The sequence below is a fragment of the Sporobolomyces koalae genome (genome assembly GCF_050403365.1).
Source record: "Sporobolomyces koalae JCM15063 DNA, S_koalae_JCM15063T_v1_ctg1, whole genome shotgun sequence".
Classification (NCBI taxonomy): Eukaryota; Fungi; Basidiomycota; class Microbotryomycetes; order Sporidiobolales; family Sporidiobolaceae; genus Sporobolomyces; species Sporobolomyces koalae.
The window spans coordinates 826,515-852,609 of NW_027481770.1; the positions used below are offsets into that span (position 1 = coordinate 826,515).

At 56.2% G+C, this 26,095-nt stretch overlaps 9 protein-coding genes across 9 annotated transcripts; 5 read left to right on the top strand and 4 right to left on the bottom strand.

The window, feature by feature from the left end:
• Positions 1–40: 40 nt before the first annotated feature.
• Positions 41–1,017, bottom strand: RIB5 (riboflavin synthase; the record flags this gene model as incomplete). The annotated part of the gene is made up of 4 exons (XM_076675393.1): positions 41–472; positions 551–630; positions 697–907; positions 970–1,017. 4 exons carry the CDS (start codon positions 1,015–1,017, stop codon positions 41–43), a joined length of 771 nt encoding a protein of 256 aa, XP_076537477.1.
• Positions 1,018–1,262: 245 nt separating this feature from the next.
• Positions 1,263–8,402, top strand: JCM15063_003473 (uncharacterized protein; the record flags this gene model as incomplete). The annotated part of the gene is made up of 12 exons (XM_076675394.1): positions 1,263–2,840; positions 2,908–3,776; positions 3,837–3,999; positions 4,070–5,152; positions 5,213–5,312; positions 5,377–5,462; positions 5,520–5,629; positions 5,697–5,971; positions 7,007–7,022; positions 7,800–7,896; positions 7,983–8,154; positions 8,218–8,402. The coding sequence occupies 12 exons, from the start codon at positions 1,263–1,265 to the stop codon at positions 8,400–8,402; spliced, it is 4,734 nt and encodes a 1,577-aa protein (XP_076537478.1).
• A 1,514-nt stretch (positions 8,403–9,916) lies between these two features.
• JCM15063_003474 (uncharacterized protein) lies at positions 9,917–10,941 on the top strand (the record flags this gene model as incomplete). Its single annotated transcript, XM_076675395.1, has 2 exons — positions 9,917–10,106; positions 10,184–10,941. The coding sequence occupies 2 exons, from the start codon at positions 9,917–9,919 to the stop codon at positions 10,939–10,941; spliced, it is 948 nt and encodes a 315-aa protein (XP_076537479.1).
• Positions 10,942–11,491: 550 nt separating this feature from the next.
• Positions 11,492–11,821, bottom strand: JCM15063_003475 (uncharacterized protein; the record flags this gene model as incomplete). The annotated part of the gene is made up of 2 exons (XM_076675396.1): positions 11,492–11,555; positions 11,637–11,821. 2 exons carry the CDS (start codon positions 11,819–11,821, stop codon positions 11,492–11,494), a joined length of 249 nt encoding a protein of 82 aa, XP_076537480.1.
• A 201-nt stretch (positions 11,822–12,022) lies between these two features.
• On the top strand, positions 12,023–13,210 carry TVP23 (Tvp23p; the record flags this gene model as incomplete). The annotated part of the gene is made up of 6 exons (XM_076675397.1): positions 12,023–12,364; positions 12,442–12,579; positions 12,661–12,717; positions 12,787–12,896; positions 12,994–13,015; positions 13,082–13,210. The coding sequence occupies 6 exons, from the start codon at positions 12,023–12,025 to the stop codon at positions 13,208–13,210; spliced, it is 798 nt and encodes a 265-aa protein (XP_076537481.1).
• A 1,248-nt stretch (positions 13,211–14,458) lies between these two features.
• On the top strand, positions 14,459–17,971 carry JCM15063_003477 (uncharacterized protein; the record flags this gene model as incomplete). Its single annotated transcript, XM_076675398.1, has 5 exons — positions 14,459–15,328; positions 15,402–17,002; positions 17,075–17,151; positions 17,229–17,413; positions 17,489–17,971. 5 exons carry the CDS (start codon positions 14,459–14,461, stop codon positions 17,969–17,971), a joined length of 3,216 nt encoding a protein of 1,071 aa, XP_076537482.1.
• A 704-nt stretch (positions 17,972–18,675) lies between these two features.
• On the bottom strand, positions 18,676–20,566 carry JCM15063_003478 (uncharacterized protein; the record flags this gene model as incomplete). The annotated part of the gene is made up of 3 exons (XM_076675399.1): positions 18,676–19,176; positions 19,267–19,879; positions 19,986–20,566. 3 exons carry the CDS (start codon positions 20,564–20,566, stop codon positions 18,676–18,678), a joined length of 1,695 nt encoding a protein of 564 aa, XP_076537483.1.
• Positions 20,567–20,671: 105 nt separating this feature from the next.
• Positions 20,672–22,020, top strand: JCM15063_003479 (carboxymethylenebutenolidase; the record flags this gene model as incomplete). Its single annotated transcript, XM_076675400.1, has 8 exons — positions 20,672–20,744; positions 20,837–20,944; positions 21,015–21,093; positions 21,154–21,301; positions 21,373–21,540; positions 21,610–21,716; positions 21,789–21,831; positions 21,922–22,020. 8 exons carry the CDS (start codon positions 20,672–20,674, stop codon positions 22,018–22,020), a joined length of 825 nt encoding a protein of 274 aa, XP_076537484.1.
• A 237-nt stretch (positions 22,021–22,257) lies between these two features.
• JCM15063_003480 (F-box protein) lies at positions 22,258–24,888 on the bottom strand (the record flags this gene model as incomplete). Its single annotated transcript, XM_076675401.1, has 8 exons — positions 22,258–22,365; positions 22,454–23,609; positions 23,677–23,765; positions 23,814–23,955; positions 24,023–24,170; positions 24,247–24,428; positions 24,499–24,692; positions 24,754–24,888. 8 exons carry the CDS (start codon positions 24,886–24,888, stop codon positions 22,258–22,260), a joined length of 2,154 nt encoding a protein of 717 aa, XP_076537485.1.
• Between the last annotated feature and the right edge of the window lie 1,207 nt (positions 24,889–26,095).

Here is a 26,095-nt window from a genome sequence, read left to right on the forward strand (position 1 = left end):
TCCAAGCGAGTGATACAACGAGCAAGGCTACATGTGGTTTCTATTCCCGCACGATGCCCTTTTTGATCAACACGCGCTCGACGGCGCGCTCGATCATGCGTTCGAGCGCACCGCCTTGCTCGCCGCCCGTCTCAAGCACGTTCCGCACAACGCTCTCGACACCCTTGCCAACGACATCACACTCGACGTTGACGGTTTTGCCGACCGGTTTCATCGCAACGACCGTGCGCGACTGGGTGTGCACGACGAGCATGACGCCAAACACGCCGCGGTCAGGGTCCTGGGCATCAAAGTGTTCGTCGCCCTCCCGCGGACGTGACAGGTGGGTCAGCGTGAGGGACGTGCCGTCGAGTGCGATGTATCCTTTCGGGATCAGCGGCAGGTAGAATTCGAGCGGGAGCGAGAACAGTAACCGGATCGAGTCGCCGTCGGGCGTGATCGACAGGATCTTGGCGGTCGTATCCACGTGACCCTAATTGTGACAGGGGACCAGAGACCTATCGGGTTAGCGATGGCGGGAGCAAGGACCGGAGACCGTGCGCGGGTTTACCTGAACAAAGTGACCTCCGAATCGACCGTGGCCTGCCATCGCTCGCTCCAAGTTGACTTTGCTTCCAACCACGAGCTTGCCTGCAAGTGCGACGAGTTGATGCATCAGCTTTGATCAAGCGGGAGAAAGCCGCACGAAGAACGGACCGAGGTTTGTGCGCGCGAGGGTTTCGTTCGCGAGTCCAACCTTGAACCACCCCTCTTGAGTGCTCCATTCGGTGACGGTCAAGCAGCAGCCATTGACAGCGATCGAGTCACCGAGGTTGCAATCGGTCAAGATGTCACGCGCATCCGAGATGGTGAAGCTGTAGCCCTCGAATTCGGTCGTCGGTTGGATCGAGGAAACGCGTCCGAGGATCTGCAACAGACTCGTATCAGCTCGATCAGACCTCGCCGAGGCCCAGGGACAGCACTGCATACCTCGACGAGACCGGTGAACACTGCCCCCGCGAGCCGATCAGTCAGCATGACTCTTTTCCACGCGCACGACTCGATTGGCGCTTTAGACGGAGAGAACACTACATACTCGTGAACAAATGAAGCGAGGTGTGAGGGATGGGAGAAACCAGGACCTCAAGCGAAATGAATTCATCGCCGCGGCTTCACTCAACCGGTACTCAGTACTCCCGCATGCACCAACGGCCGATGCCGAACTAGAACCAAGAGCTGTGCTGGATACTCGAGCAAGCGAGTCTAACCCCCAACGCAGTGCAATGGTCGATCCTAGCCCCCCACTTCAGCGCGAACGGCCTGGTCCTGCTCCTGCCGCCCGCACCAGCTCCTCGTCCGCCTTCTCGCGCTTGGCCAACCTTGCACTCTCGTCCTCGACTTCGCCTGTGACCACGACCGGTTCGATCTCGTCCTCGTCGCCCGCCTCGACTGCCAACTCTTCTTCGCTTCCGCTGTCGAACCACTCGTCGATCACGACCCCGATCGCCGCCGCACCGAGAGCACTTGATGCTCTCGAGACCATCGCGTACGCCGATCAAGGGCGCAAGCGACATGGCAGCACTGACTCGAAACTGAGCGAACTCGCGTACGCCTCGAGCGCGAGTGCGAGCGCCGGCGCGACTTCAAACCGGTTCAAACGCAGCCCATGGGCCGCACAACCTCATCCGTATCCTGCCTATGGCCATTATCAACGAGACTCGAGCAACTCGAGGTCGCGCGAACGAGAACGAGAACGCTCCGACACCGGGTCGTCGGGGTGGGCAGCAGACTCGCCGAACGGCACCGGGTACTCCCTTCGGGGAAACAGCTACTGGGGGAGCGAATCGGCGAACGCCTCGTTCGGACCGGGCACGAGCGGGTTCTCAACCTTTGGTGAATCGCACTTCTTCCAACCTGGAGCGGGTTCGTCCGGCTTCTCGTTCGAACAATCGTCTAGCTCGCTCGCGGCAGTCGGGCCGTACTGGGACGGATCATACAGAAGTTCCGTGCTCGGGTCGCCCTCGATCTTTGACCGGCATCATCAGCAGCCACAGACTCAGGCCTCTTCCTCAAACAAGGTTCACCCCGCGCAGTCGTCGTCGGACGAGTCGAGACTGAGCCACCTGTGGGAATCCTCGTCTTCGTCGCCTTCGCGCTCCCGAGCTCGGTCTCCAACTACGGCGATTGCAAATCACGATCGCACAGCGAGTCCGGTCGGAGGTGGCAGGAAGCTCAAGGAACACAGTCGAGGGTTGCGACATACTTTCTCTTCGACGAGTCGGGAAGAGAAAGGGTTGGTCGGGATCGCGAAACCTCCGCGGGACAGCGGCGAAGCGGGGCGAGTCGCGGTCGCGGGCAAGAACTCGCTCAAAATCTTGAAGGTGCCGTACGGGCCATACCCGGCATCGACCACGCACACGGCGGCGAGCTCGTATGCACACGCCGCGTCGAGTGCGTATCACGTACACCGCTCGTCGTCGATCGCAGACCGACGGTCTCGCTCGAGAGCACGGGGAGTCGGGATCGATGGCCCCCGTCGTGATGACTCGGTCGATCCTGCCGAAGAGGAAGAACTCAAGCGAGACGAAGTTGTCGAGGCGATGGATGTTCGACACGGGAGCAGGCTGAGCCCGAGTTATCTGTTCTCGGATGTGAGATGGGGATATGGTGCGACTTCGAGCAAGCTTGCAACAGCGTGCACGAATGGTGCAGTCATTCTGTGGGATCTGGGTCGTGACAGTGGTACAAAGCTGGATCAGGTCAAGTATGAACATGACCGAGCTGTGAATCGCATCGTGTTCGGAGGTCAAACCGGCAATTGGCTCATGAGCGGAGGACAAGATGGTCAGATGAAACTTTGGGTGAGTGCCTCATCGCGTCCGAGCGGGTGCCTTCGTAGAGTAGGATCTGACGAGCTAGCGTTTGTAGGATATTCGAGAAAGCCGACCTTCCTCAATGATCCTGAAAGCATCTTCTCCAGTTCGACACTTATCATTCTCCCCTTCGGCATCGCAACCCTTTACGCTTCTCGCCGCGTGCGCATCCGGCACCCTGATCCGGTACGATGTGCGGTACATTTCTCGACAGAACGGAGGGGCGACAGATCGTATCGCTGGTCACATCGGCTCATGTCTCGCAATGGACTGGCGAGACGGGTTTGATTGTGAACGATTACCTGGAGGCTCAAGTGGCGTCGGAGTGAGTCAGGAAACCGCCGGTGGTGGCAAAGAAGGTGGTTGGGTCGTGACGGGAGGCATCGACTCGACGATCAAAATCTGGGATTTCTCGTTGCCGATCCTGGCGACGAAACCCATCAGGACTCTGTACCCTTCTCAACCGGTACAGTGTGTCTCTTGGCACCCTACGACCGGGACCGAGATCGCTTCTTCGCCGTTGCCGAGTTTCAGTTTGGGTTCGACTGATAAAGGAGACACATCCGCTCCGATCACGCCGAGCGCAACCGAGACCAGCTTCCTGCGAGGTGATGGGGCAAATCCGAGCGGTCGTGGCGCTAGCAGCTGGAAGAACGAGATTGCGATCTGGGATACGCGACGACCTTACTTTCCGAAACTCGCGATCCGAACAGACGAGCCGACTTCTTCGATCCTGTTCAATGACGACGAGACGATCTGGTCAACGTCCAAGTCGTCCACGACATTCCATCAGCATGACACAGCGAGTGACTCGTACTCATTGCTCGACTCGATCGATCGACCGACCGCAGCGTGGAACCTTGCCGGAGACTTCATGTTCGTCGACGACGCTCGAACGGCTCACGACATTCCCTTTGAGAGATCGTGAGTTTCCACATAGGCTGCGCAATCAAATCAGGTTAGAGCTGACTTTGCGTCGGATAGTCGTGGAGCTTTGCCCGTCAACAGCGAAAAATTCATTCCGGATGCGTACTGTGCCACCGTCACTGATATCGATCCAGATTTCTCGACCGAGGCTTTCACGCATCTCGCCAATAACCTGAAACTCGTCGGGGATTTCGACGAAATTTGCGAGCACAATGTGCATGTAAGACTCCCCTACGAACGCCTTTTGCACAGCATGAGTACTGAATAGCAACTTGTTGGCATGGGATCAGGTCTCCTTTATCGCTGGTCGACCAGATGCAGCTCAAGTGTGGGGAACGATCAAGACTTGGTTTGGCCAAGAGCCGTTTTCGAGTTCCGAAGAAGCTGAAGCGACTCCGCCCGTCGGCGACGTCCAAGTCGATGAAGATAGGCCGAGCTCTCCTGTCATGGCGGCGCCAGACTGGATTCTGTCTCCCACTTCGACGACGTACAGCGACGCAGCATCGAGAGCACACAAGGGGCATCGGTTCTCGACGTCGTCCATGAGGAGTAGCCCAAGTACCCGAAGACAGACCTCAGGCGATACTTTCGATTCATCCACGACGATGTTACCGAAAGAGAGCGTCCATCAACTACTCGACACCTTCTCCGAGGAATCGACCGCGAGCGATACGGACCTCTCAACCCAGTCGCCGTATTACCCCGAACTGAGCTCGACTTCATCCGATTCGGAGCATGACCTGGCATCAAGAGCTCGTCGGTCGCACAAAGCCTCGATCGCGTCTCTGCCGACTAATCGATTGGCGGCATCTCTCGCTGCGCTAGCTGATTCTCAGAAGAAGCGTTCCGACGTGGCACTCGACGACTTACCGAAACATGCTTCGCGGCTGCCATCACGTCTGCCATCTCGTCGCAATTCGGCTTCGACCTCGTCTTCCTCGGCCAACACTGATACCTCAGACGAAAGTGACGGCGAGGGCAATCGCGACCGCTCGAAACCACGCAAATCTTCCCGCTCAGCAAAGATCGCCGCGCTGCATGCTTCGCTCATCGCAAACCGATCTCGGCGGCCGAGTGCTGGCCAAAGCAGCGAACGTAGGCCATTGAGATCGAGAGACAGCACGCTCGCGGGAGCAAGAAAGCACTCGAACGAGGGAACTGCGACCTCCCGCAGAGAATCGGGCACACGCAAGCTCACCGGCAACCGTACCATGTCGACCGGGCTTGTCGGGTTGAAAGAATCAGTCAAGAGTGCAGTGCTGCCAGTGACGAGCAAGGATCTCGCTCAACAGGCATGCGCCATATATGCTACCGAGGCCTTCGAGATCGTCAAGCAGCAACTCAGGAAGACGCTTATGGATTACGCTGACCGAGTGAGCTCCTCTGTGCCCATACCTTCGCTTCGCGAGCTCACCAATGAGCTATCACTCCAGGGCGACTCCCAGTTGTGCGCTGCCGTTTGTTGCGTGCTGCAAGACCGGGAGCTCGGCCTCGACCCGTTCTGGACAGCGCGAGTCACCAAAGCTTATCTCGGTAAGACGGATTTCCTTTGCCTTTCTTGAACTAGCTAGGTCTCATCGGTGGCATGGTGATGCAGACATGCTGCGGCGACTCGAACTCCACGTTGCCGCTGCAACCCTCAACAAGTACTGTTCGACCGATTCATTGCGCTTGCTAACCCAGGTCAGTTCGTTCTTCATCCATCCCTCGATGTGTCTGCTAAACGTGACATTCCCGTAGGACTCGGTGGTCTTCCACACCGCGTGTGGTCGTTGCGGCAAAGGGATCGAGCAACCACCTTACGACTTCTGCCCGAAATGTCGCGTGATCATCACTCGATGCGGAATCTGGTCAGTACGAAGAGGCTTTCCGGATTGCACAGAGCTGACACAGACTCATGTTGGTGCTGGCACACAGCCATCTTGCGGTGACGTCACTCTACCTGTTCTGCGCCTGTTGCGGGCACGGACTGCACGAGCAGTGCCTTCAGAACTTCGTCGGAGCACATTCGAGTATTGCCGGGCCATCCCAGCCGCAGACCCCCAACACGGTGCCGTCGACTCCTGGTATCGCCACTCCTCTGCGCGCCTGGCTATGGGGCGAAGGCACATCGATCGTCGATTCCGAGGAAGAGAACGGCAGCGGGTCTCCGAGTGCCACCGCGGAACAACTGTCCATGTTGCTCTCTCATTGTCCGGGCGCATGCTCTCATTCTTGCTAGCGAGGATACTGTACCATCGATATGACATCTTCCAGGCAGATCGCCTCAACGTTTTTCCTCTCGCGCGGTCCCTTTCCTTTTCTAGGTGCCCGAAATTCCTATCGCGCAACGGCCCTATTGAGCGATCGCGCGGCTTGCTTGTTTCTTTTCAGGGCACTCTGGCCTACATCGCACGATTGCCAGCGGCGGACTCAGTGCCGTGTGGAATGTTCCGAGCAGGGCACGAGCAGTTACTGTAGCCGTCGGCGCGTTGACCGAAACTTCCGTCGTCTGGGGAAACCTGCGCAGACGGTTCATCCGTTCCATTTGTTCGGACACGTTGCATCGCCTGGGACAATTTAGGCTGAACGGTCATTTATCAAGGTCGTACCTTACCAGCGCGCGTCAGACTACAGTACAGTACTAGCGGCGAACGATTTGTAATCTCATCAGATTGCAGAGCGCAGCCGATGTCGATCCCGAATCTATTTCTCGGAGACTGGGCCCCAGAACGTCAATCCTCGCGGCGCCGCGGACACTGACCGACGAGGAACAGCAATTGGGCTTCCTCGCGATCAGGACTGAGTGGCCGCACAATGTGAGAGCTGTGCATCGAGCAGATCTGTACATCTCTAATCGTCTGAACGTTCGGCACTAGGAATTTTGGCCGATGGAACACGAAACTGGAACACACTTTTAGCTGCAGATCTTAACTGTCTCACTTTGTGTCCGAAACCGCTCGTGCGCGTGGCCAATATTTTTTCCCTCCGGCAGATGGCATATCGAGCGATCGCCCAGGTGTAGACTGCTCTCTTTCTTGCAACTCGATTGCGCCCGCCGTTCAGACAAGCAGATCTTGGCGCGAGAACGAGCGGTTTACGATTCTTGCGGGGGATGGAGTTGAGCCATGAACTAGAACAGCCCCCGTCGTGCTTTCTGCCGAGCTCTCGTCCGGTACGCACCTCTCGCAGCATACACCTTGTTGATGCGTCCAACTGACTCTTGCTGAATGTCTTTCGCATCCCAGCTGCCGCTGGACTCTCGTAAGTTCCGCTCGGAACGTGCACTCAATGTCCCGCTGTCGAGACTGGTTTACTGACTCATCCGAGCGTATTAGGCATGCAACGGCCGCAGCAACCGTCCGAGAGAGGCGATGAGCCTTTGCGAGTCGCTACATCGTATCCAGGTGATTGGCGCCAGATTAAACCTCAGTCTCGTCAAGGTTGCTGACATCCCTTGCCCCTGTATCGCTACCTAGACTTGAGGACGTCGCAATACCCTCGATCTCTACCTGAACCAGTCGGTCCGTCGGTATTCGATTCAACGAGAGCGCCAGCAGCTCAACGCCAACAGCTCGTGACGCATGCTCGTACAACACCAACCCGATATACTCCTTATGATCTGTCGTCTTCGAGTCTCTACAACTTCGATCAACACGCCTCTCTCTACTTGCCGAAGGCTGCCACGCGTCGCAGTCCTCAAGTTGTGCCAACAGAACATCAAGTGGATCCGTCTCTGTCCAACTGGGCGGCATCGTCGTCAACCCACCCTTCACCCGTCAATGAATACTACATGTCAAGATGGCGACATCGTCCAGAATCTATGCGTCCTCACGCACACGAACCAGCTCTGCAGCCGCCCTTCGCAGCAGCTTCGACCTCATCCTTCTCGAGCGTGTCCCCCCAATCATACCAAGTTCCGGTTATTGGGTTTCCCGTTCCACTGGCGGTCGAAAATACCAGTCTGGAGGCTTCAGACAGGCGTTTCGTAGCCTTTTCGCGGGAGACATCGAGCTCAAGCTTTGACTCACCCTGGACCAGCCGACCTTCAGCTTCTCCGAGCGGTGATAACATCACCGACCCAAATACAGACGCGGCTCCGACCCTTTCGGAGCCAACAAAACTGGACACCGCGACGGTATGCTCATAACTCATCCTTTCGCACGTACCTCTGTATCGCCCTGAATCTTGAAGGCTGACCAGAGTATTCTTTGATGCACACAGCCTTTCATCCTGAAGCTCGCGCGGCTGCTGCGCCAGAATTCGCCGTGGATCAAGTGGAATGCGGCCGGAACCGCTTTCTTTTTCGCTCAGCATCGCCCCGAATTTGGGGATCAACTGGCTCAGATGTTTCGTCACGGGAACTCGCACTCTTTTACTCGACAATTGAACATCTGTGAGTCTCCTGCTACTTGCGAATCGTACAGTCGAGCTTGAAGACTGACACTGATCGATCTAGACGACTTCAAGCGGTTGAACGGAGCCGAACTTGAAGAGGCTGTCGCCTCCCTCGAGACTGACGGCGCACTGGCAACTACCGCCTACACGGGCTTTGCCCATCCGCTCTTCTGGCGCGATTCGCGGGACAGCGATCTCGTACAGATCAAGCCAAAAACTGCCAGGAAAGGCGGGAGGCGAGGCTGAGCGCTGAATACACACATTGGTCCGTGCCGTGATATTCGGAAAGGACATCTGGCCAGGGCGCGGACGCCTCTACAGAACACATGTTTGCCCAGGAACAGTAAATAGCCCTGTTACACTTTTTTTAGAGTAATGTAGACATAAGAAGCTGCACGTCAGCTGTTACCCTGTTGAGCCATCCATCGTCCGAAGAGACCTCTTTTACATTTTGAGAAGGTCATTTTTGACCCGTCCATGCGCACACATCAGATTCCAGGGCGAGTGTTTCGGACAACCCCAGCGAGCAGCAACCCACAGGTGTGTGAGAACGATAACAGAGGTGAAGGAGCTTCAGCATACGCGACCGGGGCGCTTCCGGTCCTGCACGTCCTCTGGCGTGCGCCACGGTCGACGTCGTTCGCTCTTCCACCTCATCTCGCGGCCGATCATGTCCGATCAAGCAGTTGGTTCTGTGACGACCGCCGAGAGTTGTTCGGCTACAGGTGCGTAGGGCTCGACATCGCCAGTAGCCTCAGAATCAATAACTCGCCTCCTAGTGGCAGATGCCGCTCCAGGTCACAGGCGCGCTCGGATCGTCAAGTGAGAGGAGCAGATGAGATCGTCAGGTCCCTCCCTGTCGACCTCATCTGGGAGATGCTTCAGATCTTTGCTCTCGCGTGCCATGGTACTATTTCTGCTCGCAGCGCTCATCTCAGACATCGCTTATATCTGACAGGTCTGCACTCGACTCAGCGTCAATAGTCTCCTCGCTCGATCAAACAAGCTTCCGCGCTGTCGTGACCGTTCCAGCATCCGTTCGGCTCTTTCCAGCTCGCGCTTGAAAGGCAAGGCGTCCCCAATGGCGTCCCAGAGCTGCTGGTTCCCAAGCTCAGTCTTCGCTACGCATCTATGATTTCCAGGAATCACTACGCTATGAGAGCGCCAACAAGTCAATTTCATCAGAGCACGATACGGTCCCGAGCTTGAAAGAAGTATACACCGTTGAGCGCTGATCGAGGCCAAGAGAATTGCGAGCGCTGTCCGACCGACGACGGGCGTTCCATGTCACGACCTTGTAGAACCCGGGGCTCGATCCATCAACGTGGAATGCCACTCGGCCGAAGAAAGAGAAAGAGGCGAAGCGTTTTCGGACGCCAATGTTCGACACCGCGTGCTGTTCCCACTTTCTTTGCTTGAGCTAGTCGCTCTATGTACCGGACGAATCCCAATTGCTGTAACGAACGCCATTCGGAGAGAGCAAGATCAGCGAAACCCGTGTAATCACCGAGTCCGAGCGGGGCCGTCGGAGCGGTGGATAGCTAGGGTTCAACTGTCTCCTTGATCCGGCGCTGTCACTATTAAATCCTGCTCTCCCTCATTGGACAGCAATCCGAAACTTCCGGAGCAGTACCGGCTACGTCGAACTCCGTCTCGACGGCGAGTGATCGTGACGTCGTGATCAAGATCAAGCATCCTTCACAGAGCGCGACCGTTGACGCTGCACAGGATCAACCCAACTGGCATCAAAGCCTTCAAGGATGCAAGCTGAGTCGGCGGATCAGCTCCGCGTCTTGTTGAGCGAGGCGGTGGGGAACTCGAAACCGGCGGCGGTGGGTGCGGCGAGCGATCCTGTCGGCACCGTCGGGAGCATCGGGCAAACGATCAAGCACCATGTACCTCTCCCTGAAGATGCGGCGGACATCGTCCAGACGATAGGCAAACTCAAAGGTGAGGCTGAAGTACTTCAGCTTGACCACTCTAGTGTATGGCCTATCGCTGACCTGATCTCGTGATGGCTTCAACAGCCCTCTCGCCATTGTATACCTACGCCATGTACCATCCGATCCGATTCCTGTGGCGATTTCTCATCCTCCCATTACCGTCCCTCGTCCTGTTCCTCGTCATTGCGATCCTCCAAATCCTCGCCTACGTGCTCAAATCCCTTCTGTTCCCCGTCTATGTCGCAGTCACGTTCGCAACCGCTCCCATCCGAATCGCGTTACACTTCCTGAACGCCTTGATGCCCGTGTGGATCTTCCTCGGCACCGCGATCTTTATTGGGTGTGCGGTCGGAGCGGTTGCTGGGTTGTTGATGGGCGGTACGACTCGATACGCGCTCGATCAGACGGTCGACGTCGTCGTGTGGCCTCTGAGGGTGATTGGATTAATCGAACCTCCGAAGAGGCGACCGATCCAGTACAAATCTTTCGGTTCCAATGGTGGAGCGAGGATTGAAAATGTCGAGAAAGGAAGGAACGGAACAGACAGAGCCATCAAACGACAAGTCTCGACGACAGATGAGGACGAGGACGAGAACGAGACAAAGCCTTCGACAACGCTCGTCGATGGATACTCGAAACGAAGATCGACAGGCTCACGACCGTCGAGGCGCCGCATGGGAAGCACTTCTTCGTCTTCGTTTGGCGAAAGTTCGAGCGACGAAGCGAGAGGAGGTTCGAGGTTTGCGCATCAAGGGCACACGCGCAAGTCCTCGAGAGGTGCGAAAGGCAAAGCGGTCGAATCGGGATGGCGCAAACGACATGTCGCAGCCGTACTGCAATAGAGGAAATCGAGTCGCTTGTAGCAATGTACAGTACATCTGGATGCAACCAGGATATCGAAAAACCTAACCAAGTGGTCGATTGTCTCGAGCGCAGTCTCGAGTATCAGATAACATGCATTTAGTCCCCCTAGGCGAGATAGCACGCGCTCTCCTGTCTCCCTCTACTCGACAAACATCTGAACCTATCATGCATTTCCTATTGAGGTCAGAATTTCCAACTGCACATTCCAAAGTCGCCCTTCTTCACCCCCTTCTGAGCCTAGCCTGGAATTGACCAGAATTGCGTTTCACGTCGTCCGGGGCCACAGCTGGGCTCGACACAAGGAGGACCTGAGATGGTCCAATTGTTTGGAGTGACGCCGGACGGGCAGCGAGATTGTTGTCTTGTCGAGTGCAAGGTTCACGGAGCGCGCTCGTGCTGGTCGTCCTCGAATGCTAAGATGTGCCAACCTCCTATGACTGCTGGCGGAGGGGCGGCTGTTCGGGGAGGAGGACCGATTTCCGAACAAAGCCCTGTTTTCGAGTTGGTGCGCTTCTTGGTTACCAAGCGCTACTTGTGCTCTGGCTCTTGCTCGTCGTCTTGCGGCACAAACACCTTTTGCGCGGCCATGAACCTGCAAGCGGGTAGACGCGTTGACGAGTCAGTCAACACTCGAGACGCGTCTAGGTTGACAAGCGGGGGAGGCTCGACTAACAGTCCTGCGTGGTGAGCACCAAGGAGTCGCATGTAGCTCGCTTGCTCAGCGGCGACGGCCGAGAGGTGGGCGAGTTGTTCGGTGCGTTGAGTGAGGAGCGACAGTTGCGACGAGAGATACACGAGCGACCGCGTCTGATCCGTCACTGCTCCGGGCTGGCTGGCTTGATTGTGATTGTACGACATGGTGAAGGATCGGTATAAGGCTCGATGCGAGAGTGGGAGAGGGTTTGTGTCGCCATCTACGCGCCCTGCACGTGTCTTTGCTCCATCGAGGTCATCGCGCTCGCCCTCGCCCACGGTCCTCAAACCTCGACCAGCTTTTCCTCGACGACCGAATCTCCGCCAGAACAGAGCGCGCGTCTTGAAGAGGTGCGCGAGAGCGATATGGCGTACAACCCCCACTCGTCGTCGTCGAACCTGCTCTCGAATCTCGAAGGGCTCGAGGGACAGATTTCGTCTGACGAGCCTAGTGCGGAAGCATCTCGCGCGGCAAACCCGCCCGCGCGAACGCAACATCTCGGACCGCCGTCGAATGCGTCGTCTCGTCCGCCTGCGAACGCCGCCGCCGCCGCGCAGAACCTGAGCAGTGCCGACTTGGAAGAGGGTCAGTCGATCTGGAAGCAGTCGGCCCACCCGGTCGCACTCTTCTTCCTGTACTCGTTCCGGTGTCTCGCGATTGCAACCTACCTCCTCTGCGGCTTCTTCTCGAGCTCCTACGTCTTCTCGGTCAGTCTCTACCTTCTGTTTTACTGCCTCCTGCAACCCCTGGACCCAAGCAACTCAAACTTTTCGTTTGCAAACAGACCGTGCTGGTCGTCGTGCTGCTCTCGCTGGACTTTTGGACCGTCAGGAATGTCTCGGGACGAGTGCTCGTCGGCCTCCGGTTCTGGAACCAAGTCGACGAGGACGGCACGAGCTTCTGGGTGTTTGAATCGAGAAGCGTGAGTCGGGGGTTTCGTACCCCTCCCTTTGCTTCCCGACACCCGTGCACGGCTAAACCTGTCGTGCCCTCGCTCGCATAGCCGGAACAACCCGCGAACAAAGTTGACGCAAAGATGTTCTGGATTGCCATGTATTCTGTGAGTCTCGGTCACCGTCGTCGCGCCAGATTTGAGAACCCCGTCTTCTCACTGACTTTGTCTTGCTAGTTCCCGGCTGCCTGGGTCCTGCTCTTGTTTGTCGGGATCCTCAAGTTCAACCTGTCGTTTTTGCCGATCGTCATGCTCGCGCTCGTGTTCAACTTGACCAACACGGTCGGGTACACTTATGGTGAGTCTTTCGCGTTCTCTCGTCGGGTTCCGTGCGCACGCGTTCGAAACAGCAGACTGACCATTCAATTTGTGCACTTCGTGTAGCGGTTCGTCTACTTTGCTTGCGGTTTTTACGACTGCCCCATGAGAGAGAGAATAAGATCACTGATGCCCCGTTTGTTGCCGCGTCTAGGACCGAGACTCGAAACGAAGATGGGCGACGGGAATGGCTGCGAACGGCATGCTCGGCTCGATGGGTGGGTTCGGAGGTTCAATCGTGACGGGACTCGCGAGCACGGCGTACTCGAAATTCTTTGGATAGACAGCTGCAATGATGCCTTGGATCATTACGCATTTTCCTCTGGTCGAGCTCGCCGCTGGGTTCTCCTTTATTTCCGATTTTCGCGCCCATTGCAGCGCGCGCTGATCCAAGATTGAGCCAAGAGCATCGGTGAGGGACAGACTCCGACCACGGAGCTGGCCGCTTAAATAATTACATTAGCGCTGCAGCTCGACGCGCTAGCTATGATAGCTCGCGTTCAGGACAAATCCTCTTCTGCAAGTAGAAGCGGGGTCTTTTCCTGCTTGCCGACGACTTCGACTAGATGATACACCCAACAGCAACACCCTGTCGCCGACTCGACCAGGGATCAACTGCAGACGCGTGATGAGGCCGGCAGTTCGTGAAATGTTCGGGAAACACGCGTTCGAGCCCGGCGTCAACCATCACTATCGCTCGGATTGCGAGCTGGAACAAGGTGGTAGAGACTGGTCTACACGGGGAGTAGATTCGAATTGCGGTCAGCAGGAGGTTGAGGGAGTCCTGGCCAGTGCCCCTCGATCAATTTGGCTCTCGAAGCGCTCGCTTCGCTGTTCCGTGACACCTTCACCGCATTCACTCAGGCCGGCTCGCGCATCGACTCGTCGCTCGGCCCCAACTCGACCCGTCCCGCGTCTGCAGCCTCACTCGACGACTGCCCACGCAGGTTCTAGCGCCCACGAAACAAACGCCGCTCTCGCCGCCGATTGGGTGCGAGCGGGCCTCGCCATTACGTCGACTCGTTCACCTGCGACGATCTCGGGTGCACATCACTGCCCCACTGTACATCCAGCGCGCGCCCCATCCGGTCTCCGTACGCCCGTACAGACGTTGATCGAGCGGCCGGCCTGCCGCGATCGGACTCGCCCTTGATCTCGGCATCCACCTCTCAACATCGCATCGCGCTCAAGGTGCACCCATAGTCACACAGAGCCGGTACTCGACACGCGGACTCACGGTCTCGAACCTTGTGCCCTCGAAGCGCGTGGCCGAAACTCGTTCTCTCCTATCGGAACGCTTCCCCCCCTTCCCTCCCGCGGGCCCCTCCTCCTGTCCGAGAAGAAGGGAACCTTGTCCCGGGGTTCTGTTCCTTCTTTTTTCCTGGAGGAACCCCTTGTCTTCGATTTGAGTTTCGGCTCCGCTACCTCCTCCACTTCCCGCTTCTCCTCTTCCTTCTCCTTCCTCTTTCCGGTCGCACACATCATTCGACTGCACCTTTGTCATCTTCTATCCTCGCCTCACGTCCGCGCAATGGCATCGAACGGCAACGCACAGCAGCGACAGGAAGAAGGTATAGGGGCGAAACCAGAGTTGCCAGCGAGAGACAAGGGGACAACGGCCAAGAATGAGCATATAGAGACTAGAGACGATTGTGGGAGTAGCACGTCGGCTCAATTGGGATCGCAAACGCATCAAACCTCGAATGGCACGATACCCTTTCCTCGAGCCAACTCTCCTCGATCGATGCAATCCCCGCCTTCGCCTAGCCTCGCTTCAGTGCAACAGGTCGACACTCGTTCTAACTCGACACCCCGCGACAAGCGCGATCAAACTCTCGATTTCGACAACTTGCTCGGACCTCCTCCCGCTCGTCGTGTGGCTGCACAAACCCCGACCTCCTCGGACCTCGCTTCGACCTCTCGCATCGATCCCATCGCGAGCAATGACGACTCGCGCGAGATCGGGAACCGATTGCAAGGGTTGGGCTTCACCACTCCGACATGCGCGGACGATAGTCTCGAACGCGGCGGTTCCGTAGACAGTGGCTCAAGGCAGATGAAGCCAGGCGCGTTCAGGGATGGAGGATATTTCGATGATGGTGAAGACACGGACGAGAGTTGGTTGAACTACTCGTCGTCTTCGAAGCACGGAGATCCACACACCGCCGCTCCCTCGTCCAACACTTCGCACCAGCATATGTCGTCGCCCAAATCAGAATCGCCGCCTTCTCATGTCTCGTCACCGCCGAACGCTGGGCTCAACACGTTTGGCAGCCCATTGAGCCCCCATGTGCCGCCCTTCTCTCCCGGGCTCGCGCAACAAGCAAACGGCGAGAATACTTCGACACCGTGGACCACCCCTTCGGCTGATGTGCTTAGCTCGAGGGCAAGGGAACGAGAGGTACGCATCTTCTTAAATCGGTCGCCCCCTCTGTTCGTCGATTGCCGAGGCTGACGTACACTATTGAACACAGGCAAGCTGGAACTCGGTCGCATCCTCAGGAGGGAACCGTCTGCCGTTCCCCTCTCCATCCATTCGCGCCACTTTCGCCAACCCGACCGCATCTCATGCGTCGTCGAATCGTTCATACTCGCCCTTCGGCTCCTCGCCTCCCCTCTCACATCGCTTGATCTCGACCGAGGTCTCGAACAGTTCCTCGCCGGGTATCCCACATGCTTCCAGCATGCCGTTCACGCCTCCTTCGTCTTTCCCCGAAACGTTCGAGTCGCATCAGCCGGAAGATCCCGGACAGAAAGTCTTCCCGCCTGGCTACGTTCGCACGCCTTTCCTCGCGCCATCTTCGTCGCTCACGCCTACGATCCCGAGCGGCGCGCACGTCGAGCTGACCGCGCCTGAAGAGATCACGACGCTGTTCATTTTTGGCTTCCCGGACGACATGCTCGAGCGAGAGTTCCAGAACTTGTTCTTCTTCGCGCCTGGCTTCGAAGCTGCGACACTCAAAATGCCATCCTCGAATGCGAATGGAACTGAAGCGAACGAGGGTATCCAGAACGGTTCGGGTACCACCAGGACCAGTCTCGACGATCATGGCAAGGACGAATACCTCAAGCGGGACTCGTGCGTCAGCCCAGCGTTGAATGGGAACGGCACCAAGAAGCAGCCGATTGGGTTCGCCAAATTCCAGACGAAGCGGGACGCACTCGAGGCGATGGAACATCTCAACCGCCGCAAGGTCGACCTCGAGCAGGGATCGTTACTCAAGGCGGAAATGGCCAAGAAGAACCTCTACGTCAAGAAGCCAATCCTTCCCGTGGCACTCCCACCACACGGCGAGTACGGCCTCACTTCGAACGCGAACGTGACGAATGGCTCGACGCCGACGGCGATAGGCTCGCTCGCTCTGGGGGTCCCGACGGACCTGATCAAGCATGTCCCTGACAGTGGACCGTCGATTCCGCTCTCTGCGCTCGACCCTGAAACTCTTCAGCGTCTCGCCAACTCTGGCAATGTCAACCCAGCTGTCCTTGCCGAGATTGCGCGTCAAAATGCAGCAGGCTTCGCTAGCTCGAACTCGATGATTCCGCCGGCGACGACAGCTTCGAACGGGATGACGGCTTACGAAGCGTTCCATTCGGTTCCGCCCGCTCCCTTCAACCGTAAAGGAGACTCGCAGTACCCGAACGACGATCAGACCTCGCCTTTCCTCGCTTCGGAACACGCGCAAACCGCCTCAGTGTCATCTTCAGTCCCTAGTCAATCGGACATAGCTCGCTACACGAACAGCCTTCATCAGCAGCTTGATCAAGGAACAGTATATGGTCGTTCGGCCTCCGAGTCCTACCCGGACCCTTCGCCTCTTCTACCGAGCGAATCTACCTTCTCGAGCTCCCTCGTCACTCGCGAGCGTCAGGCTTCGTACCCACAGCAGTCGACGATCGCGCCTGCTCTTCCCTACGGCACCTTTGGCTCGCAGCTTGTACCTGCCGTGGTCAGGCCTCAGACCCAGGCTCAACTTCAAGCCGGGTCGGCACTCGCACAGCAGCAAGCGCAGATGGTTGCCGCACAAGCCTACGGCAGAAACCAGAACCCTGCCGACATGAACTCGCCGAAAAAGTCAGTCCCGGTTCTCTCCTCTTCCGAGATTATTCTTCCTTCTGCGTACTAACGCTCATCCGCTTTCTGCAGCACGCTCTACATTGGTGGACTGCCTGCGGTTCTACCCTCGCTCACAGGACCATTCAGCGCGTCCCACCTCGAAGACAGTGAGTCAAGTCTCCCTTCCTGCCGCCCTGCTAGAGCGGGACTGATCGAGCCTTGGTTTCTTTCTCTCTCTCGACAGGCCTTCGCAACGCGTTCGCGAGGTGCCCCGGGTTCAAGCGTTTGCAGTTCCGCTCAAAGAGTAACGGCCCAATCGTCTTTGTCGAATTCGAGGACACGGCTTACGCGACAAGGGCCATGAACGAGATGTACGGATACACCCTCGGCGGTCTCGTCAAAGGCGGAATCAGGTTGAGCTACTCCAAGGTACGTTGGACCAATGTCTTGCGGCTGTCGAGTCTCTGGTGCCCACGGCGCTGACTCTTATTTCTGCGACACCAGAACCCTCTCGGAGTCAGGTCGAATGGTTTGCCTAGTGGGAACCCTCCTCCCCTTCCGACCACGCTCCTTGGCACGGCTCATCACGATCACGGGTCCTACGCTGTCTACCCTTCCTACACCGTCTCGTACACAGCTCCTGCCCATGCGCAGAGTCTGTCAGGTTCCGTTCATCGTCGTTATCCCGATCCGTTCTTCAACGGGTCGCCCTACCCGGCTGCGCTCCAAGCGACCGCTCACCTTGGCTCGAGCGCCAGCGCAGCTATTCCAGCATCGACGGATCACATCCTCGACAGTGCATCTGGAAACTACCAATCTCTTGACTCGCATCTTCATCAACAACGACCTCAGCCGGTCGCTGCAATTGGAACTCCGTCGCAAGCGCAATCGACATCCGCCTCGTTTGGCAGCACCGCTTCGACCGCCACGGCGACGCCTCCATCTACATTCAGCTCGACTTTCTCTCCTTTCGGTGCCGAATACTGAACCGCATTCAAGGAGGAGAAACTCAAGTCACGCACGCATTCCTGTATTTCCACCAAGTCGCACTCTGCTTTTCTCGCTCGCTCGCACACCAAACCTCGTTCTATGCGCTCTCGAATATCGTGTTCCTTGTCATTTTCTATCGCGCGCTCTATACACTCCTCGCAAACCTATATGATTACCCCTCTTTGAAGCGCTCTCGCCTCTCCGCTTGAACAAAACCTATACCCTCGACTATTCGTCAAGTCTCCCTCTCTTTCGCCTTTCGTCTCTCCGGGCGCTCTCTTTCTACTTCATCTTACTCCTCATCTACCCGCATGGATTCACGGGGAAGCGCCTCATTCTCTGATCCCGGAACCCCATCGGAAAAAAAAGGAAAACCTTTCATCTCATGATCTCTTTTCTGTCTGCTAGCTGCGCTACACTTCCTCCCCTCAGTATTCTGTCCCTCCTTTTTTGTTGACCTCCTCACTCGTCCACGTCTGTCCTCATTCTTTTCCGTTTTCATATATCCCCCGCACAACTCTCTCTCTCGCACATTTCGTGATCAAGTTTTTTTTGCTACTCTCGTTCCTTGCCTTCTGTGTTTCTTTGTCTGTCTCGCTCTCTCTGTTCTCTCGCAATTGCAAGCCCTTTTGACTCGAGACCCAAAACCTCGATTTCGCTGCCAAGGACGAGGTGGTTACCCCCCCCAAAATGTAGATGTGCTACAGAGCTGATGGGGTACGACTCGGCAACAGAGATTGTTTGACCTGTTGCTCGACTTGGTCGGAATCATCGTCTTCGTCCGTCGAAGCGTAATCTGCCACCAAACCTCCAAAGCCCTTCATCGGTGGTTGAACCTCGTCGAGAATCTCGATCGCGACTGGTGCAACGAGAAGTTCTTCTTCTTGTCCTTTGTCCTCGTCCTCTTCCTCTGCTGGTTGTCGTTCTTCCTGAACCATGACCTGATCGCGAGGGGGTTCGAGTACTTCTATCCCACTCTCCTCATCAAGTTGACCGACCCTCAACTCGACTCGATCCAACCAGTGGTTCGCTTTGAGAAAATCGATCGTTTGCAACAAGTCCGACACGACATGTTTCATCTCTTGATCTTGCAACAGTTGGAACGGATCACGTTGAAACGCTCCTGAGAACGGGTTGTGAGTTGGACCTCGAGGTTGAGGTCGATTTCGACGAGGTGCAGGTAGTGGTTGATCTGCCGGAATCTGAAAAGCAATAGATATAGTCTTGGGTCAGATGGAGATGTGGAGGGAAAAACCGCAGACAAAGAGAAAAACTGCTCAGGGAAAACGGACCGTATGCAGGTAAGGGCATTTTGAATCGCCAAGAGCACATTGACCTCGTCTCCAATGTCGACACACGACTTGGTATTGTTTCGCAGTTGGTTCTGTCACTTCTTTGCTTCGTTGGTCGAGATTGTTCGGCCGTTTCGAGGTCGCTTCTTCGACTGGCTCGTCTCCTTCTTCTTCCGAATCCTCATCGTCCGAAGGATCACAGTCGTCTGGACCTACCAAAGCTTTGAGCGAGTCTTTCGACACTTTTGTTATTCTTTCAGGTCCCTCGTCATCGTCGTCGTCAGAGTCCGAATCGCTACTGCTCTCGCTCGACGAGTCCGACGAGTTAGCAGCAGAGCCGTCGTCTCGTTTGAATTTTTTCCTCGCCGGTTCGTCGTTGGCGCCTCGATGTTGTCCCATACGAGCATCTCTACTAGTTTCTCGAGTAGTGGACGAAGCGAACGAGTGACGTGGTCGGGGTGCTTGTTCCAACCCGGCCTTGATGCGTTCCTCTCTCGCTTTTTCTTTCTCTTCGACGAGTTTCCGAGTCGGCCATCGTTTCTTGCGATCGGCGATCCATTTCGCGACGGCTTCGGGCGTGTCGAGACTGATCCCAGTACCTTCAATCACGGCTCTACGGTCAGGAAGGAAGAAGGGTCAGGATCCAGTCTCGGCCCATACGATTTGCGAAATGACGAAATAGAGAGAATGGTGGACAAAGAGGAGGGAGGAGCATTTACCCTTCGAGAGGTTTGAGCGATCCGGACCAGGGTTTCGGTTCGCGACCAGGTTCGAAAATGAGATGTCGATCCTCTTCGTGTTCTCTCACGATGCGTCTGCTGCGGTGGGAAAAGGTGCACGTCTCGAGCTGACATTTGAATTCGGTCGGTCTCGGAGGTGCGGCTTGAGGTTTGCGGTTCGATCCTGCAGCAGGGTTCGAAGGAGGACGAGCAGGAGCGGCAGGGAGAGAAGGATGGAGCGGGCGTGCAGGAAGAGACGAAGTCGACGGGTATGACTGGGGGTACGTCTGCGAGTTCTGGTACGACTGCATGGATGGGTACGGGTATACAAACGAGGGAGACATTGGCAGAGGGTGCGCTGCAGGGTATTGCGCTGAATGCGGGTGCGCTGGCAAGGATGCAGGGTAGCCCATCCCTGCAAGTGCTCCACCAAGCATGTTGCCAAGGTACGAATGGGCGCCATGTGCGCCTGGTGCAGCTCCGGCTATCGGATGCGATGGCTGAGCGTTCGCAGAAGGTCGTGCGATCAGCGGAGTTGAACGATGCGGACCGCTGGGCAGTCGATTCGGGTTGTATGCCATGGTACTTGGCTCGCGTTGGTGGAGAGGGGGACAGAGAGTGTCAAGTCCAAGATGATCTTTTTTGGAAGATGATCTCTCTCTTCCTACACCGCCTCAAGGACCAACATGTTGATCTCGCAGACTGAATCCGTTGTCGAGACGTCGACGGGACCGATGACGATCTACTGGATCACACCGCGTAAAGCTTGTCGCTTGGGCCTTGCGATGAATCATTCAACCCTGACGTTGACGCGCTCCACTTGGCCCTGTTCTCCTGCTCGCTCGCTGCAGGCATCCCGGGATATCCGAACGCCAAGTTCCCTGGAGTCGTCGTCTACTCCGAGATCTACCAAGCTTCGGCCCCGGTACTGAGGTTTGCCAACTCGATCGCCGCTCAAGGTCCCGCTCCCGTTCCCCTCCCTGCATACTCTGTCTCCCCCAATCGCTGACGGCATGTTACTTCCTCCAGGATACATTTGCGCCGTTCCTTCCGTCTACCACGAGTTTGCGGGCAAAGATGCCTTGAATTACGATACGGTCGGAACAGAGTCTGTCTCTCTCCCTCTCTCCTCTGACATCTCGCAATCTGACGCCAAAGTCCGACTCAGCGCTGGAAACGCCTACAAAGTCAGGAAACTCGTCTCGGCAACCGACTCGGACAACTCGGTCACCATTGACGAGCTCATCAAGCATCCCAATTGCACGGGAAGGATCGCCACGACCGGCATGTGCTACGGTGGTCACCTCGCCTTCCGAGTACAAGCCCTATCCTCCTTCAAGCGCTCCCACAGACTTGTGAGACTGAACGGTCACTTTTCACTTCGTAGGGAGCGCTCGACCCTCGAGTGCTCGCGGCGGTGTGTTACTTCCCGACCGATATTCACTCGGCGTCGCTAGGTCCTGAAGGGGACGATACGCTCATACGTGCGAGTAGGGGAGAGTTTGGTGCACACACCGAGGTCGTTACGATCTTTGGAACTCAGGATGGTCACGTCGTACGTGCTTCTCCTTGTGAACTGATCGAGGTTTCCGGGTGGCCCTGACTATTGTCGGGACAAGGGTAGCCTCTCGAAGGCAGGAACTTGATCCGAGAGCAGTTGACCAACAAGAGCGTTCAGCCGAGCGTGCGATTGACGTTCCTCGAGCTTCAAGCGAACCATGCTTTTATCCGGTTCGTTCTTACGAAACTCTTCAAACAAACGCTTCTTCCAGGTATAACGCTGACTGGTCACTTCTGTTCCAGGGACGAGATGTCAAAAGGGAGGTTCGATGCCGCCATCTCCAAGGTAAGCTGTCCCGGTTTCTTTCTCTTCTTTCGCCAAGTCGGCCTCTCCCTCTCTCTATTGCTCACGTGCGAGCTCGACATCTCATGACAGGTGTGCTTCGAACTGTTGCTCGAGACCTTTGGCAGGACGATTGCACGGGATCTCGGAGACTTTGTCGACGATGCGAAACCCGAAAAGTTGGTTTGTTGATCGAGACAAGACTGTGTGAAATCAATCTCTCTCGCTTTCCCAGAGGCACTTTGCACAGGCTTCTGTTGTCGTGCTCATGATCGAGGTATCGACCTTGCGGAGATCTTTTGAAATTGCAATTCTCAGGTAGAGCATCGAACCTACAACATTCCTTTCACAGCCGAAATTATCATCCGCACGTAGAACAACTCGTCACAGAGTGCCCGCCTCCACATCTTGACCTATCTGCCGCTCCCGCTAATACACGCTCGCTCGCAGTTTCGGAATGATAAGATCCCAGTCCTCTCGGAGTTTGAAGATCACCTTGAGGCGGCAGGAACCTCGCTCTTCCAAAAAGTGCGCGTACTGTCCGATGGAGAGCAGGTTTGAGTAAACAGAGGGATGCAACGAGTTCGAGAGGAGACAGGAGGAAAAAAAAGGGGAAGATACTGACAAAGTTCTGGATGTCTAGTCCACCGTGCTCATTCCCGAAACATGGACAATTGATCTTTCGGTCGAAGCAAACGATCGGGTCGATTCCGAGACGTTTTAGTACGTCAACTCGGAATAGTGTCAGCCCTTCGAGTGGAGCGAGCGGAGTCTTGTCGACGAGTTGTTGCAATCTGAGCGCATAATTGAGGATGTCCGCGTCCATCCGAATGCGAGCGAACGAGCCGTTGGATTGTTCCAGGACCGGCCACCACGAGTCGATCGACTCGTCGTCTGAGGTGTCCCCGTCGGAGCTCGAGTCGGACGAGTTGTTCGCCATTGCCAAGTTCCTCGAGTTCCTCGCGAAGGGTTTGCGTCGTCTGGCCTCGAGGGCGGCATCGGGCTCGCATCGATTCTGGGGCGTTTCCATCAAAAGCCACTCCTCTCTGGCTGTTCCAGGCGGGAGAAAGCTCATCCAAAGCCCACAATCATTGATGCGCGAGCCTGTCGACAAGAAATGCTTGAAGAGCTCCTCGGTTGCAAAGAGGCCCCGGCATCGGGAACATTCGAATCGAGCCAATGGAGATGTCGAGAGGAAGGTTTTGAGTTGCTCGTCACACGCCACGATCGGTTCGCTGGCATCGCGAGGAATCCAATGAGGAAGGCGCGGAAGATCGAGTGGGAGATCTTCGAGGCGGGTCGGGACATTGTGTCCATGCGAAGGGAGATCGAGAGGGTGCTGCATGAGCGATGATTCCAGCTTTGAGTGAGCGCGGGCGATTGCGCGAACGAGGCGCTCGCAACGCAGACGGATCTCGCTGGCAATGTACTTGACTGCTTCGGTTTCGACCGATGTCGGGAGGAAAATATCTTCCGTTGGTTTCGCCGAGGCGTCCTGAATGACCTCTTGAATCACGGGAGATTCGAGCCAGACCGCTACTGGCGGAAAGTACGCGCCATCCGGCAAAGCCTCGACCATGCGAGGATATTGCTTAGCGAGGCGTTCTTTTGTGTTTTCTCTACGGTTCGCGAGCAAGACCTCGCGGAGCTTGGGTTCGACTTTGGTGGGATAAGTCAGGCCCGAAAGCGGGCGGGTGAAGGTAACGAGAGGGTGATTGTAGAACGAGGGGGCCTCGAACTCGATGGCTCCGAATCCAGCATCTTTGAGACGGAGCTCGATCCTGCAGCCGAGTGAGCGAGTGTCAGAGAGGTCTGTCTCTGGAGCTAGATTCGACGAGAAGGTCTTACTGCCTGCGCCGTTCTACCCGGATTTTCTCGTTCGCAACTTCTTTCGACCGCTCATGTTGCTTCATCCAGTCCAGGAGACCCATATCGTCCTGAGCGCAACAACTTTGACACCATCAGCGGTGTGAATACCGGCAAACTGTCAAACCCAGACTTGCCTTCAAACGCAACCTCGATTGTAGATGATGTTCGAGATAGAAGCGCTGATAGTCGTTCTCGGGCTGAGGCAGGTCCTCTACAGCGGCATCCTTCGGGGCGCGCTGGAGCGACCACATGTATTCCCTGCAAGTCGGGAGAGGTTTCAGGTGAGTGATAGGACTAGAGAGAAGCGAAGGACGCGAGCGCTTACCAGTCTTGGTCAACGGTGGCCTTGACTTGTAGCGCCGCGGCGCTTGGGTTGTGTCTTTCAGAAGAGCGGTAATAACGTATCTGAGCCGTATAGGGGAATTTCTCGTCAAGCATTTTTGAGCGACATTTCAGCGCCCCGGGATGCCAGCCTTTCCGCAGGCGTGATCAGTCAGGTCGTTAGTTCTTGATGTGATCTGACACAGAACTATGAAGAACATGACTGACAAGGTCCACGATCCCATTGGGGCATGGACATTGGGGTGAGAATGGTGGTGAACTCGTTGAAGTCCGATTTATACTCGGTCTCCGCGTACGCTTCAACATTGATCAACGTGTTGTCGGTGCACGTGCGACAGATTCTGGCTCGCAACATCGGATCGATCTTGCCAGCATGCTTCCTCCCGCAGCTGTAGACGAGGCGAAATCAGCTTGTCGTTGCAACCAAACCACGAGACATACGATTCGCGAAAAACGCACAGGTGACAGTTCTTGCCGAATAGCAGAGTCGCGTATTGCAGGTCGGTCATAGGCACGAGGAGTTCAGGGATTCCTTCGCGTGCACGCGCGTCTCTGAAGAGGCCTTTCGAAGCAGGACCGGTCACGAGTCGGCGGAAGCTCTTGGAAGTGTTGGAGATGTTGAGCAAATCGGCAACGTCCAGATGAGAGCAGATCTGCGGTATCAAGCAGCGCGTGAGTGCCCAGGCGACCATCAGAGCAAGCGCGAAGACTCGCCTCGAAGATCATGTCGACGGGCAGGGACTGGGCAGCTTTCAGCAGTCCCTTCTTGCCCCGGATACGCTTCTCCTTGCTGCGCGGGCGCTTGGCGGGGCGCTCTCGCTCTACTGCTGTTCCTGCGCCGACCATCATGCGATGAGCGATAAGCGATGTCGGAGGAGGAGGTGCGGGATAGTTGCGCGACGCGGTGACTTGACCGCGCGCACGCGCTAGAGCCCGGTAAGTAATTGATAATTACGATGTAATTAATGTAAGTAATTCTCTAAGCTCGGCGGTTGTATGTAGTCAAGTATGTTCTGGTTATGAGCCTTGACGCCTGAAGGGAAGGAGGCTTGATGCGAGACTTGGGAAAGTAGAGTGATGTGCGGTACTGAGAGGAGATATGACGAACTTGAGCTTCGGCAGCTTAAGTTCGCCCAAAGCAACGGTCGGAGCGCTTGACCTCAGACATGGTATATTTGCTTCTTGAACATTGTCATAACTGAATCTTCGTGAGAGTTCTTGTGATTGGCGTTGGCGCATATCATCCGGTAGCAAGAATGAGAGCATTACCATACTTCCTGCTTTCTCGCTCAGTTCTCGGCCTTCCAGACAAAGCTCGCCCCGATACGAGACTGCAATCCCAACGCGTGTGTTTCACGAAAGAAGAAAGCGGTACCCCATTGCAAACGAGGTCAGTTCGCATCCGGCGAGCTTGCTCACTTCTTGCCAGCTCAGGGACCGTCTTTCATTGGCAAGCATCTTGGTCAGAATGACGAGTCGCGCTTCTGCATCCGCGTCACAAAGCCGTGCCCCTATCGCACACTCGCAAGGCAAGAAACCTACACCGGATGCCTCGCGCAAGACCGTCAGCAGCAGCAGCAAAGCGAAGCGAGCCGCTTTGCCGCCCTCCGAGCGACCGGAACAACCACAGAAGGCCAAGATCAAGTTGTCGAGGGCCGATGTCCGAGGCTATTGGACCGACAAAAGCACCCTCGACAGTGCCTCGGAGGCACAAACACTTGTTTCACAAAACCAGCTATCGGTGAAAGCCGGTCCCTTGAGCTCGAAATTCTTTGCGAGCTTCGAAGCGACCCCTGCAGGCGAGCGCTATGCTTGCTGAAGTGCAGAATTCGTATCCGTGCTCGAGCTTGCCGCGCTTGATGTTTCACATCGTCTCAACCTGCTCCTGTTTCGCTTGCCATGCTCTGGAATGATAGCCTGTCTCGTTTTCCAAGCCAGAGAGAGATCCGTGTTCAGATCCCTGTACTTGTAGTTTACAACAACAAACAGACACAACACAAACAGACACGCAACAAAGAGAGACACAACAGACAGAGACACAACAGACAGAGACACA